General features: G+C 48.1%; 3 protein-coding genes across 3 annotated transcripts; 1 reads left to right on the top strand and 2 right to left on the bottom strand.

The window, feature by feature from the left end:
• Nucleotides 1–571: 571 nt before the first annotated feature.
• On the bottom strand, nucleotides 572–7,049 carry PIF1 (PIF1 5'-to-3' DNA helicase; the record flags this gene model as incomplete). The annotated part of the gene is made up of 12 exons (XM_084266383.1): nucleotides 572–628; nucleotides 941–1,132; nucleotides 2,084–2,229; nucleotides 2,841–2,928; nucleotides 3,739–3,845; nucleotides 4,536–4,675; nucleotides 5,079–5,185; nucleotides 5,262–5,376; nucleotides 5,929–6,082; nucleotides 6,182–6,307; nucleotides 6,384–6,489; nucleotides 6,567–7,049. 12 exons carry the CDS (start codon nucleotides 7,047–7,049, stop codon nucleotides 572–574), a joined length of 1,821 nt encoding a protein of 606 aa, XP_084122509.1.
• A 192-nt stretch (nucleotides 7,050–7,241) lies between these two features.
• Nucleotides 7,242–10,243, top strand: CFAP144 (cilia and flagella associated protein 144; the record flags this gene model as incomplete). The annotated part of the gene is made up of 4 exons (XM_084266098.1): nucleotides 7,242–7,374; nucleotides 8,104–8,163; nucleotides 8,923–9,026; nucleotides 10,075–10,243. 4 exons carry the CDS (start codon nucleotides 7,242–7,244, stop codon nucleotides 10,138–10,140), a joined length of 363 nt encoding a protein of 120 aa, XP_084122224.1. The 3' UTR covers nucleotides 10,141–10,243.
• Nucleotides 10,244–10,521: 278 nt separating this feature from the next.
• On the bottom strand, nucleotides 10,522–14,921 carry EBNA1BP2 (EBNA1 binding protein 2; the record flags this gene model as incomplete). The annotated part of the gene is made up of 9 exons (XM_084265876.1): nucleotides 10,522–10,869; nucleotides 11,214–11,391; nucleotides 11,713–11,803; nucleotides 12,074–12,149; nucleotides 12,230–12,319; nucleotides 13,560–13,683; nucleotides 14,229–14,386; nucleotides 14,676–14,759; nucleotides 14,847–14,921. The coding sequence occupies 9 exons, from the start codon at nucleotides 14,919–14,921 to the stop codon at nucleotides 10,819–10,821; spliced, it is 927 nt and encodes a 308-aa protein (XP_084122002.1). The 3' UTR covers nucleotides 10,522–10,818.
• Between the last annotated feature and the right edge of the window lie 44 nt (nucleotides 14,922–14,965).

The raw sequence follows: 14,965 nt of genomic DNA, 5'->3' as shown, positions 1-14,965 counted from the left end.
CAGTGTATAACTTCCACAGGTCTGCTTGGGGAGGAAGTTAGGCAAAGCCTCCTGGTGTTGAGCAGCAGAAAGGCAAGAACCCTCAGCATGGTATAAAGTGACAGCCCAGCTCCTTGCTTGCCAGAGAATCAAGCTACTTAGCAACTCTCTCCTTCTGTCAGCAGCTCTTGTGAACAGGTCCAATCCCTCCAGGCAAAGAGGACACACACCTTTCCTCTCCCAACCATGGCATATGTAAAGAAAGGCACACAAGTTTCAGTGCACATCTGTGGAGAATAAAATGCAACCTGGCAGGAGGTCCCTCAGGCATGTCCTTGTGCAGTCATTTTGGTTGCTAGAGTTGCATCTATGACAGAAGTAGTCAAGGCTGTGTACCCAGAAAGGGGCTTTAGAATCCTTACAGATTTCAGAGGCACAAGGCAGGGATACTTCTACCCAGAGTCAGATGAATGAAGCAAACATCTATAAAATTTCCTTTGATTTTATCTACATTATCAAATACACTCTAATAGCAAGATCACTGCAACTCAGCAGTCCATGCTGCTGCCTCACAGAGGCCAGAAGAGCATTCTCAGCTGCATTTCCAGTTCTCCTTCTCATCAGCACCAGAATGGGTGTGTGGTGAATCCTGCAGGGGAGGGAGAGAGAAAGATAAAAAAATTCTTGTGTGCCCACTTCCCCTTCAGTCCTCACTGTAAGAAGAGAATCAGAGGATCCCATCCCATCCTTTCACCCACAGGTCCAGGTAGTGTTATACAGTCCCGACACTACAGTAGACATTGTCCCACCAAGATCTGCCCTCCTCACATTTCCTCTCATCTGCTACTACAGGTGTTAATTTGAGGAGTCTTGCTTAGGAAGAGGAGTACCATCTCAATACAAGCATTTTTTCACCCTGGTTGCACAGGGCAGGCTTTGCTAGCACAGGATTTGTCTTTACCTTGGTTAGAAGTTGATGATGTCTCAGCTGTCTATAGAACTGCAGCACAGAAGGATCAGCTCTCACTACTTTTGGATCAAAGTCCAGAACGCGGAGACCCGCAAGGCTACGGGCTCGGGAGAGGGCTACATAAGCCTGCCCGCTTTCAAAGACACGAGACAGGGAGATTTCCACACAATCCAAAGACATGCCCTATCGGAGACAGAGAAGTTCGTTACAGAACAAGCAAACATAAGCAAACACTGTACTGTACCAACACTAGCTTGTCCTGTGAGTCTGTCAAAGGTACCACCATTGGTGTCTGGGCTTGACCAAAACAAAAACAAACTAAACAGAAATCATCTCCTGATGGAGTGTGTGTGTAACTGATTGAAAGATGGGAATGGGCAGAAAGAAAGAGACCATTTTCCACTGTCATGAAATTGCTAGCAGACAGTAGAGTCTACTAACTCCAGTGAGCCTCTTCTTGTGCTGAAGTCCACAAATCCCATATACTCAGCAGAGAGAAATCCTACTGTTACCACTCCTATATATTAACATGTGCAGTTAGTCTCCAAGTAGTCCTGAGGCAGACTGGGTTAGGCCTGGCCAGTCCTGTCTGCACCAAGAGACATCCCAGGAGGCAGCAGAATTTCCAGTATGGTATGGGAACAAACTCACAAGTCTAATGTCAAGACAAGTATTCAAAGTGTATGAAGCCTTCTGGAAAGGTTGAAACTTTTCAGTTTACATTGGAAAACCCCAACACGCACCACGAAAAGAGAAGTCTGGCCCAAAGAGCACAGCTGTGATTCCTGCAGCTGTCTTCCTGCAGACCTCAGAGTCACTTATGCTGATGTCCATTAGGGAAATACTACCTTGATCAGCCCACGGTGCTAATTAATGCTGCTTTATAGCTATGCAGATAGCAGCACCCCTATGGAATCTCTGGAAGCATTGTTAGCCCATTCTTGACCCTACAGATAAGCATTGCAAGCAGAAGAGGTGCTGCTTTCTCTGCAACTAGACACACATATTCTAGAGGTCCACCACAAAACAGACCTTTCAGTTTTCCCTCCTGTTTCACCAACCATGCAAGCTCACCCAAGAAATAAGGCTTACAATGGTGTATATTTCTATAGACAGCTAAATAAGAACACCCACCTGACTCTTGTGAATGGAAATGGCCCATGCCAATTTTAAAGGTAGCTGTTGACGACTCAGATGAACTCCTGATGGTCCTTTGAAGATCCATTTCTCCATTTTGATGACCTGTGTCACCCCACAGAGAAACCTCACCTTAGGCAGTCCTGTAAGAATGGGAAGAGGAAAGAAACAGGGATGTATTCCTAGCACTCAACAGCCAGGAAGCCAGCAGCCTGAGAACACTTTTTTCCCCTCCTTCCCCATGTCAGTCTTTGATGAATTTTAAGGCTGCATTAAAAAGAGAAAATACTACATAAACCCACACACACAAACCACAATATACCACCTAAACCAACACTCAGGAAATAGGATGCCCCCAAGTGGTGTTTGGGACCTAATTAAGCAGAAAAATTCAAGTCAGGTAATTTATCAGTTGAGATGTAGAGAAAAACACACATTGCAGGTAGCAGAAAAACAAGAGATCCACCAAGACTTGCTTCAACAGGACAGACAGGAAATGCAAATGAGCACACACATCTAGAGAATAAAGAAAAGCAAACACAAGAGGCCTTACAGATAGCTACAGCTGATGCAGTGAATGACATCACAGCTCATGAGAACCCCAAGCCTCTCACTGCAGAAAAAATCTCCTCCTTGTTTTCCCTCAAATTATTCTTTCCAAGCAGGAAACAAAATTAACAAGTCCCAGCTGTCAATGATAAGTTGTTTTGGGTTTTTTCACTTCCTTCAACAAAGGATCAAAAAGCTTACTTACCCTTCTGTTCACTTTCAAATCCTACAACAACTCCTCGTGCCCCATTCACCAGCCCTTGAGACACATCCAGATTCTTAGCTAGCATCACCTACAGAGAAAAAGAAAAACCCCTGAGTGCATGGGCTTTACAGCCTGTTCAGCCACCTGCAGGTAAGCTTCTAGCCAGGAAACACAAGCACAGCAGGCAGATATGGCCATGGCTACATCATCTTATTGCAGGATAGAGCACCATCTCCAGTTTGATTGAAGTTCTTTCACAGCCTTTCCTTCCTAGGATTCCAAACTACATCATTCTGCAGCACTGAACATTTCATTTGGGCTGCTTTTGCCCACAGCTGTGAGCTCAGACCCAGGGAACAGATTCCCCTTCCCCCAAACACCAGTCAGCTTAGACATACAGAATCTGGGAACACATAAGGAACAACTTCCCAAGGCAATCAGTGCTACTGCCAAGTACATTCCTGCATCCTTTGCACTCTGACAGCCCCAGCCCATAGCAAGGTGCTCAGCCCTGCACATGTGGCAAGCTGTGCCATACCCTTACAGGTCAGGAGGGCTGCTGTACCTGGAGCTGAGACTGCAGGCATGGACTGCCTATGCTCTCTGCTACCTGGAAGCTTCTGAACCTGGTTAGAAATCTCTGTGGAAAGTGACAACTGCTATGACTTTCAACAAGACATGGACCCACACTCAGATCAAACTAATTCTCTGTCTGGGTAAGATTCCAAGCAGAAAGGACACAGATACTGTGACAGAATGTAGATTCTGTACAAAACAGCTATGCCAGGCCAACAGAAGATTCTATACATTAATCCACCCTATGTATTTATCTGTTATTCCTTTATTTTTAAGCCATTTGATCCGCTGGTTTTTCACAAACTTACATGCACACACTCACCTGAGCTCCAAGCTTTAGCTCAACTCTACCACCCACAGGACACTGAGCATCAATTAACTTCACTAGCACTGGGTCACTGTCCAAAGCCTCAAAAGCACGCACTTCTCCTGTTCGGGAAAGGAAGACATGACATAAATTGCAACCATTGAACATATTATACACAGTGTTGCAGGAGGCTCAAACTTTACTTCTAACACCAATTCCTGTTTTAACATCCATCCTGCTCTGCTGGTAGGACACCTCCATGCAAACCTTGTCACGTCGAACAGCAGAAAGCTCACTATTGCTTCTCTTCCCAACATAATTCCCAGAGCATGACAAGACTCAGAAATCAAAGGCCAGCAGTACATAAGCACTGAGCAGTCACCATTTTGAGCATATGACCAGTTTCACTTGCTTCCAACAGCAGATCTCCACAGCAGACTAAGGAATAATCTTAGGGTCAGACAAGGAGGCCGAGACAAAATAACTCTTAATTCAAATCATGACTGGATAGAGCAAGGCCGTTCTGAGATACTATAGAAAGAAAAAGCAGGGGTACAGCAGCAATAATGACCCACCCTACCTCACAGCAAGCAATGAGCTTGCTGTCTATTACACTCCAAGCAGCAATAGTGCAGATTTTTAGGCAAAAAGCTGTAAAGTATACCCCTAGGCAGCTCAACTCCAACACTCATAGCTTGGACTGGTGCTGCTGTGCATGACTGAACACCAGTTCCTCCTGACACCACGGTATCCCCACCAGATCCACTTAAGAACTCAGCCCCAAAGCCAGCAGCTTTCTCCAAGGAGCTCACCTGGTAGCTGCTGCAATCGTCTCTCGTTAGTTACTTCTACGTCGTCTTTATGGGTGCAGAGCCGCGTAGCCAGGATACCATCACGCTCAGACCTGTTAGCAGCAGTCTGCATCAGCAGCCTGGTAACCTCCTCTGTGCACCTGGTAACAGGGAAAGGGGATTATTATTTAAAGTGATCAGGAGCAGTTCTCAAATGGCAGTAACCTCCATACAGCTGGATCAGGCTGTGCAAGCCCCAAGCCTCTACAGAGAAAGATAACCACACAGAGCTGAGGAGCAGTGCAAGCATCTGGCTCAACCCGACCCATCGCCACCTCAGGTTCCACTGCATTCCTCAGCAGAAATTGCAAAGAAGGACCCCAAAAAGGGTCCTTCCTTGCTAGGGCAACATATATAAAGCTTGCCTAAATTAACTAACACATTTATAGCTATTGCCCCCAGCCCTACATTCCTGATAAAGCTCAGGGAAGAACTGGCAAACTGGTCTTTCCTCTGCTCCATCAGAAGGGATCGGGGATTACAGAGAATAGAGTTTCTCCTCACCTGCCTAAACGGACTGCACTCAGGAGCGAGACAAAAGTCTTGTCTGTCTGTCTCCGCACTTCAGTCAGCTCCATGTTTATGTGGATGCATTTCCTCCAGCTTTTTGCCTGGTAAATCATTCTCTTGTTAAAAAAAGAAAGGCAGACTTCAAGTACAAGAATGAGTTTAGGGACAGTTTTGTACCTGGAAACAGAACTTGGTTTCTTCATTAGCCTTGCGGACTGGGGGTAGTTGCAAGAAGTCCCCACAGATGATTAGCTGAATTCCTCCAAAAGGCTCATCCCGTTTTCTGACTGCCCTGAAGAGGAAGGAGAAGTGAAGCAAAGCTTTGAATGCCCTCCAGGAGCTGGACATAATCATCAGGTCTCAGAAGTTACTTCTTCATTTGTCAGTATATTCAAACATACATTGCCTGCAGTAAAAGGGGATTATCCTCAGCTGTGTAAGAGGAGCTCAAACAACTAAGCAGTGATATTACAATGCATTCATTTTCCTTTGCCTACCCACCCCAGATATCATTACTAATCTTCGTTCCTTGGTTGCTGTTATACTGCAGCTGCTTCTCTTTGCAAGAGAGAACTGCTGGGCACAGCATGTATCCTGGGCTTGGCTCTATAGACAACACTTGGCTGCAGAGACAAAGACAGCAACCAGAACAGCCACAGCTGGGGAGCAGAGATACAATCAAAACTCATCTCAAAATAAAAGGCCTGCTCAGATGCTGACTATGATTTTGTGCTTCCTCCCAGTCCTATGCTAATAGTTGCCTTGTATCAGATAATTAAGGGAAACAACCTGGAAATCTGAGGAAACTAATTTTTGTTAGTTGTTTGACCTGACAGACACTCACCTTGCCACTGCCTCCAGCTTATCAAAGAATTTGCCATCCACCATGGAGATCTCATCAATAATTAAACACTGACAAGCCAGCCAGTGCTGGCGCACCCCAGGCCTCTCTGCCAGCTGAATACACTGTTCCAACGGCGCTTTCCCAGAGCCAATCCCTGCAGGGGAGAGGAAAAGAAGGCAAAACTTTGGGAAGCTTCTGACTCTTTGGGAAGGGAGGGAGAGCTCCCAGCCCCTTGCTGTTAGCAGACCATTACCTGCAAAGGCATGGAGAGTAGTGCCACCGATGTGGCAAGCTGCCACTCCTGTACTGGCTGTGGTGTAGGTGCTCTTTGGAGGCAGGGAGCCCACGATCCTCTTCAGCAGGAACGACTTCCCAGTCCCTTGGAGGAGAGGGAAGAAGCTGTTCAGCTGCAAGGCCCACGGACTTTACCCAGCGACAGCTGCCCAGCCCCTCACCCGCACAGCCGGTGAAGAAGATGCTCTTCCCGCTACGCACGGCGCCCAACACCGCCTCCTGCTCCGCCGAGAGCCTCGCCGGGGGCCGCCTCTCCGCACGGGGTACCTGCGGGACAGGCGACGGTGCAGTGTGGGCGCAGCGCCGGTAACCGGGGCTGCCGCCCCCCGCGCCTCGGGACTCACCTCCGCCGGGCACTCCCGCCGCTCCTCACCGCCGCGGAGGTGGCCAGGGGCGTGCGGCAGGTCTCGCTCCTGCAGCGGGCTGATGACAGTGAAGGCCGCCGGAGGCCGGTCCAGCAGGCGGGGGCCGCGCGGCGCGCACCGGGACCCGGCGGCGATCTTGACCCGCAGGAGGCGGAGGAAGCGGCGCAGCGCGTCCGGGGGGCAGTCGGAGAGCAGGACCTGGGCGCCGCCCGGCCCCACCCGCACCGCCGCCCGCCCCTCACCGGCGAACCGCGTGAAGAGTCGCACGGCATCCCCGGCCAGCACGAAGTTCTGCGGCGCCGCCGACCCAGCGGTGCCGCCGATCACCCGCAGCACCGGCTGCCGCAGCTCGTTGCGGCCCAACAGCACCAGCGCGCCCCGCATAACGCGGCGCCGCGGGGCTGGAGTCCCCGGTACCGGCTGCTCCACGGCCACGGTACAGCGCAGCTCCGCAGCCTCCATGCTGCCGCACCGGCCGTTCAAACCCGCCGCGTGCAGCCACCACCAATCAGCACCAGGGGCTTTAACTCGGCAGCCAATAGGAGGCGGGAAGGGAATCGGTCCGATGAGAGGAACGGGGCGCCAGCCGGCCCAATCGGCAGCCTTCACGGAGATCACGTGACGCGTTGCCAGGTCACAGGACGCCGAGGAGCCATGGCCGCCCGCAGCGGGGAGAAGGAGCCGCTGGACCCGGTGCGGCAGAACCAGCTCCTGTGCGAGCGTGTGCGGAAGGAGCTGCGGTGCCAGAGGCTGCACACGGAGTACGGGGTGAACCCGTTCCGCCCCGGTGAGGCGACACGCGGGCGCGGGGAGCTCCCGAGCGCCAACTAAGCGTTGCGCGGGGCCGGCCTGAGGCGGGACCGGACCCCGCAGCAGCGGCACCAAGGGCCAGGGAGAGGGGGAGGGCTGGAAGGCGCACGCAGGGCCCTTTTGCTGTGCCCCAGGAACCAGTCTGCAGGCTGGGAAGGCAGAACGGAGACACGACCCCTGTGCCCAAACAGACCACAAACATGTCGAAGCGAGGCAAACGTTTAGGAGCTGGAATGCAAGGGCCTCAAAGCCCGAGCGAAGATGGGATAGAGCCCAAACACCACCCTCTGTTTCTTCAGCCCCGGGGCTGGTTTCTACCGGCGATTCAGTCACAGAACACCATCACCTCTGCTGGCAGGGACAGGTCATGCAAATAGACTGCTCAGGCACAGGTTTCACCGTGAAACAAAACCAAGCCAGAGGAAAATGGTTTGAAGCCTGGCACCCTGCAGGCCCCTGTCTCAGTAGGGCAGAACTTTGCTGCGGTGAATGCAGGCAGCAGCCCACAGCAGGGCCTTTAGCATGCTTACTGCCTTTCCCTTAGTCAGTACTCATCTGTTCACGTGCTGCTCTTCCTTTACAACTTCAGTGATGTAACTGGGCCCAGGACAGGGAATAACCAAAAGGCATGCTTGCACTGATAGATACCTGGCTGTAATGCTAAATACCCATTAAAAAGTAATTCACCTGCATCATTTCTTTCCAGTTCACACCATCACCAAGAAGCCTATGTCTTGGCATGACAACATAGAAGAGCCAGCAGATGGTAAGAAAATAACTAAGACTCAGACTAATTGGAATTTTTAAAAGATGACATTTATGTCGAAACTCCCCTGTGAAAACATATATTAAACGAAAACCATGAACAAATTTAACTTAAGGCAGGTTTTGGCTTTAGTTACCACACTAAAATTCTGCTTGAGAATCTACATCTCTTTCAGGGGAAAAGAAAAATCCAGAAACATGTTTTATACGCACGTTGCCTTTCATTGCAGGTTCTACCTAGCCACTGCATATGGTAAATTGCTGAAACGGCTGCCAAGCCTTGCTTCAGAGCACTAGTAACAGGAAGCCTTATGGCAACTGGTCCTGTGTTTCTAATTTGCCTGTTCTGCCTAAAAACCTGCCTCCTCTAGTCAAGGATTGGGAGGGAGGGAAAAAAAAAGCCCAAAAGAGGGAAAAGTGTCAGGTCTCAGACAACTGAGAGATGACAGCTAACAAGGACAGCTGGTTGACACTAGATGTGGTGTAAGGTGCTCCAATACAGTAAACAGGGATGACAGAATTAACATGATGTTATAGAAAAGCAAATGTTGAAACTTCATCAGGATACATTTGAGTAGCAACATCATCCTTCCTTCTCTTACAAGATCACTAACACAAGCAGAAGTTGTCTCCAACCATTGCTTTCTCCTATTGTTTGGATAGTGTTAGGATGTCCCATTCCAACATACAGTCACAGGCAATTGGTTTTTAAGCATAGCTTCTTTCATTTGTGTTTGTATTGTGTCTCTTAAACCAACAGCCAAGTTTCTGAACCTTATTCACCAGGCAGCACTGGAGCCCACAAAGAAATATGAAGAGCCACAAACTGAAAGCCAAGAAATCGGCTGGAACACAACACCTTTGGTGAGTAGGGTGCTTAAGGACTCAGCTCTGTGCAGGATTCAGAGAGGTTCAGCCCATCCCACTGAAAGATATTCATGCAAGAAAATAATTTGTAAAAAAACATGGAAAACAAGAAGGATGAGGACTGAGCAGAGCTGTTCATGAACAGCGAGTTTTTAAAATTTACAGCTCAGAAGACTCTTCACACTGGCATAAGCTTGTGAATACAGAGGCAGCAGACTTCCCCTGAGAAACCTGCATGCAAAATACCTACAATGAATGACAGTCAACCTCAAGCATATTGCCAAATGCCACAGATGTAGTCACAGCTGTTTATTAAAGCATTCAGCCACGAGAAATGGCAAAGTGAGCACTGTGAAGTGGCATACAGAAGTACTGTGACAAGAAATGTGCTGCCATACAGTATCTTTCAAACAAATTGCAAGCAGAACCATAAAATTAATAATCAACCGTGTAAACCCGGGGCAGAATACACCAGTGAGGATTCATTTGGGGGAGCGAATAAATAGGAGGAAAATAAATCTTATTAACAAACTGAGACATCAATCGTATCTGACAAATAACTCTAACAATGACTGACTTTGTAGATCAGTGTTTCAAGAAAGGCAAATGAGGGTTTGATTAATTTTGGCTTGTCACAAAGAAAACTAAGGTAAGAAAGACAGGAAGAGTTGCCGAAGACTATTACACTGAGGTAAACTAGTTACTCAAGACAAGGCTGGAGACAGACATCCCAGCAGGGCTTTATACTGTTAGATACCGGTGGTAGAATTAGGTTGGCAGGACATCAGCAACCAAATTTATAAACTCACTTCCCTATGTGCAGAGTCAGGACTCATGATGCTGTTTCATAGATTAAGTTTTCCTTTTTCACCAGGTTCAACCACAATGAAGCAGTGAACAGTATATTCTCAAGTGAGGGGTACCCTACTCGTTTGTCATTTTGGCATTTCTCAGCAGCAAGAACACTGTGTATAACTTCTCATGAGTGATTGCTACTACTAGTTCTAGTGAGAGCACATGATTATTCATCATTTTCCATTCCCAGATTCACGTGGACCGTACTGATCGCAGACTCTTCTTCCCACGCCGGGGGACTGATGTCACTAAATAAACGGCTGCCATGGGGCACAGGGAGGAGCAGTCTGAGAACCTGCAGCAGTAGTGGCAAAGCCACACAACATAAATAGAAGCAGTTAATGACATCTAATGTGTTAGCCCTGCTGTTATTAGGCAAATCTGGTAGGTTTCTGGCAAAAGATTGCAAGAAGGAAGAAAACCTATCGTCAGGCCACAAGCACGGCCAGAGTGAGTTACAGAAATAAACCTATTTATAGGAGTGCTGCATTTGTCTTGGTGCTGTTTCCAAACTCGTCTATATGAGCACGTCAACATCCTGACAGGCTTCAGACTTCTTATTCTGACACTGGGAACATGACCCAGAACTCAAGTTCACCAAGTACATGTCAACAGTAGCTGTGGGAAAAACTGTCAGAATGACAGGAACAAAGGGCAGGCTTCAGCCACCATTCGTAACACAACTAAACATGAATTAGACATAGTTGTGTGCAAACCATTTAATGTGTTCACACACCAAAGGTTTAAGTAAAAAACAATCCCTCAACAAAACAGACAGCAAGAAGACATTAGTAGTAAGGCACTAGTTTCCACTGACATTTTTCTTGCCATTTGGAAGCATCCAGCCTGCTCCATGGTTAGCTGCTTGATGACAGCAGAAACACATCTTGCAACACAAAGAAACATCCAAACCCCAGTGGGAAGCACAGTCCTCTTATCGTGCTCGGTTCTTCATTTTCTGCCTTGTTCTCTTTCCAGGTCTCTTCTGAAGAAAGAAGACAAAAAAGAAAGAAATCAGACCTTCATTTTCACGTTCTTGATCTTTGTCCAAGCTCTATAGCTTGGGGAGGATTCCAAGGAGAGATTATTTGTCAGTACCTCTGGAGGGGGAGGTTTTAAGACACAGGTAGCAATAAGAAGCACTTGGTAACTCCCCCACTCATTTCCCTGCTCAGACACCAAACCACCTGCATCAACTCTGCAAGTGAATCATGCTCGGCTCCGAAAAACAGATATTGTCACTTCCAGACATTCAGCTCTCTCCCAGACTGGGAGACTGAGTTGGCTTTCTAGACAGCCAGGGTCATTTGCACGCAACACTTCACTTACATTGAGGGCTTTTTTTCCTCCTTTTCCTTTTCCTCCTCTTCCTGGGCCTTTGTTGTGAGCCACTTTTGCCTGGAAGCTGGATACATCATTAAAACTCTCCTTTGTGTTCCACTTTGAGCCCCTCTTCTTGCCACCAAAACCAAACTTCTGATTCTTATATCGTCTCTTGGCATTTGGTCTGAAAAACAACCAAACAGCATTGTCACATTCCTGTCCTCAGGAAGCTCCCATGGCCAGACATGTATCTGTCGATGGACTCCCATCAGCCACCATAAACCATTCCCCTTACTGAAGGGACAAAAATCAGTACATTTCAGTCTCTATTCCATTCTAGCAATAGTTTTCTTCCTCTCTAGGGACAGAAAGCCAGTTCAGATTTATTTTAAATGAACATTAATCAGAACAGCTTTCTTATTTCTCAAAATGACCTGCTAAAAGACTGAAAAAAAAAAACAAAACAATCAAAGATTCTGCATGCAAGTATCTTTTCTGGTCTCACCCTTTCTTTATCCGTTGACTTGCATTGCCTTTTTTATTCCCCTGAGATGATGTCTGCTCTTCATCCAGAAAATCCAACTTGTCAGAGAGACCTGCAAGAATGAAGACAGAACAGTTGCTCAGCTACCACTGCAGAAAACCAAAGTTTTCAGTCCAAGCAAGTAAGAGCAATACAGCAGCCTCACTGAAGAGCAGCTCTTGGGAGGATTTTCACTGCCACTGACATAAGACTCTGCTCAGCTGCAGCCTTTCAAGCTCACTGCCCAGCACTACAGACTGACACCACGCATCACACTGCCTTTCACTGCTCACACATCACTGTTCCCATTACACATCTGCTCTCTTAGACAAGTTAACTTTACCTTTCTGGTATTTCTTGACTGCATTCAACATATTTTTCTTCTCCTTTTGTCTCCTCTGCAGAATCTCATTTTGCACCTGAGATCAGAAGCAGAACATGAGTGTTGTTCCTGGTCTAGATTTGTCACACACAGGCCCCCTCTGTAGCTCCCCCTCACCTTCTTGCCGTATTTTCTCATTGCACGGAGCTGTTTCGCTTTCTCAGACCTCTCCATTGCCTCCTGTTTGCTCTTGAGCTTCTGTCGAATCTTATCAGGGGATAGAAGAAGCACAATTTGTAAGTAACACAAAAGAAAATTTATGATTGCTGTGCAGCTCTGAAAGCAATAATCACCTCTGGATCAGATAATGCTTTATAAAGCATAATGTTCTTTTAACTCAAGGCTGGAACAGTTATTACAGAAACTCCTGAGCCGATCTGTAGCCAAAATACGGTTTTAAAAAACCCAAACTTCCCACAGAGACAAGACAAAGCCTTGTAATGGGCTCTAATGGATCAGCTAAACAAGAGTGTATTGTTACATCTTGTGAGTTTACCCAGGTTTCTGCAGAAGACTTGATAGTTTCTTTCTTGTCAGTATTAAAAGCAAAGCACTGAAAAAAAGTCAACAATCCCTCCATAGCATAGAAAACATCTTTTTCATTCCCTCCTTGTTCACAAACACTTCTGTAAGGGTGCTGCACTATAAGCGATTACAAAGGCTGCAACACAGAACTTCCAGCTCCAGTCTGTGATTCCCATCAGGAGAAAACTCAGTTCTCCAAACAGAAGCCAGGAGAAGGATAGCAATGTGTGGAACTGACTTAAGCTTCAGCACAAGTTAATGATTAATTTCCTCTAGGAAGACTCTATGAGACATCAAAACAGTGATCAGGACATATTAGACTTCAGCTCAGGTTTAACTTATACAGTGCATCGTCTTTTTCTGAAACCAAGCCAAAAATTAGTGTTGTGTTTTGAACAAAGACCACAACCAAGAAGCAAGTTTGAGAAATTTCTATTTCCTGCAGAAATCTGACTTATTACCCATGATAGATTAATTCAGTAATGCACAGTTTGAAGTGACAGAGAACCAAGACACACTAACTATAAACAAAGGGTGATAGTTAAACAGGGAAAAAGGATCATATTAATACCACAGTTGACTTCAAGTCTTAGGACAAAGAGCATAAACACAGCCAACTTTACAACCACTGTCATACATATGGAGGAGAAGTCTCCAGTAATATTAAATACATTCAGGACAGAATATAAACCATGTTTTTCTACTTTACGTTCCAACCAGTTACAGAAATCCCCACATTGCACAGAAATACCTAAACAGGAAGAAATTTCCTCCAACAAAGTGTCAAACACAAACAGCATCACAGGCACTCATCAAAGAGACAATCATAAATATTCATGCATCACACTTGAAAGTTAATCCCTAACAAAGGCTAAGACCAGCACACAGAACAGGAAAGAAATCCATGATTCACTGCACATACCTTCTGCATCTGTTGGTCTGATTTGGCCATCTCAGCAAAGTAATCATCTGGCCTTCTAGTCGGGACTTGGAGCTTACGCAGCCTAGGTAGCGCTTCCAGGACCGCTGCCTGAGCCTGCCGGTAGCTGGGGAGACAGCACAGCACCAGCTCTGTCACTGGGTATCAGGCATCTCACAGTAATTAACAGAAACTCTGCTCACATAAGACCTAGCAAGTACTGATCTAGAATTACCTCAACACGTCGTGCCCTCCAGCATTCAGTGCTACCACAGGCAATCTAGGAGCCAGGACAATACTAACCCTTGTAGCCTGCACATACACATTTATCTAGTTTCCAGTTAGTTTTATGTTTGATTGCAAAAGCACTGTGAAACAAGAGAGCTATGTCATCAAGCCAAGTCCACAAAGAAAAACCATTAGCTTGTGTTAAAGCCACAGTGCTGCAACCAAGGATCTCTGTGAATAAACTTTCCAGCAGAGGATGGAAGCCTGCTCCAAGGAGGGAAATTATTTCCATTACTTAACAAGACAAGTTAAATACACTAGCATTGATTTGTAGTTTCTTTTGGAAAACATTCAGAGCCATCAAATATAAATACACAGCCCACGAGTGACACAATACAGCAGGATGCCGAGACGCTACAAGAAACCTTCATTTTCTACACTTACAAGCTCATCTCTCTCTGGAAGTCGTTCTCTGGATCTACAGCATCTTTGTTCGAAGCACTCTGTGAGGCAGGGCCCCCGACCGGGCTCGAAGTCACATCCAGCCTCTCCACCCAGGCGAGCTGCTGCCTGAACTCGGACAGGCACTGCTTCAGGCCGTCCTGCGAAAGAAGCACAGCTCTGCACACCGCCGCCCGGAGCCCCCTCCCCGCGGGCGGACCGGCTGAACACCCAGGTCACCCCGGGGGCTGCTCCTCCAAGGCCGCTGCGTGACACCCCAAATCGCCACAGCGGCGCGGGGAGGCCTGTCCCGCCTCGCCCCGCCGCCCTAACCACAGCGCCGGGCCCCTCCGCCCCGCTCTCGGCACTGGGGGCCGCAGGCCCCGGCCCGGGGTTCCCGCCCTGCCCCGCCCCGGGAAGGTGCCGTCCGGCCCCGCAGACCCCGCTCACCGCGTCGTTGCGCCTCTTCGGCCGCTCCTCCAGCACCACGTTGAGCCCCGGCTTCAGCGCGCCCCTGGCGAAGGCCTCCTGGAGCTGCGGAGAGAGCACGGTCAGGCCGCGCCGCCGGAAACCTCACCGCCGAGCCCGTGCCCCGGCCCCGCCACCACGGCCGGGACTCACCTCCGAGTCCGAGAGAGAAGAACCCTCCGAGTCCGAGTCGGAGTCCGAGCCGGAGCCAGCCGCGCGCCACGCCATGCTGCTGCTGCCGCCGCCGCCGCTTCCGGCCGCGTGCGCACGCG

The sequence above is a fragment of the Gallinula chloropus genome (genome assembly GCF_964237585.1).
Source record: "Gallinula chloropus genome assembly, chromosome: 6".
Classification (NCBI taxonomy): Eukaryota; Metazoa; Chordata; class Aves; order Gruiformes; family Rallidae; genus Gallinula; species Gallinula chloropus.
Note: the sequence above shows the minus strand (reverse complement) of the source record. Positions and strands in the feature narration are given on the sequence as shown.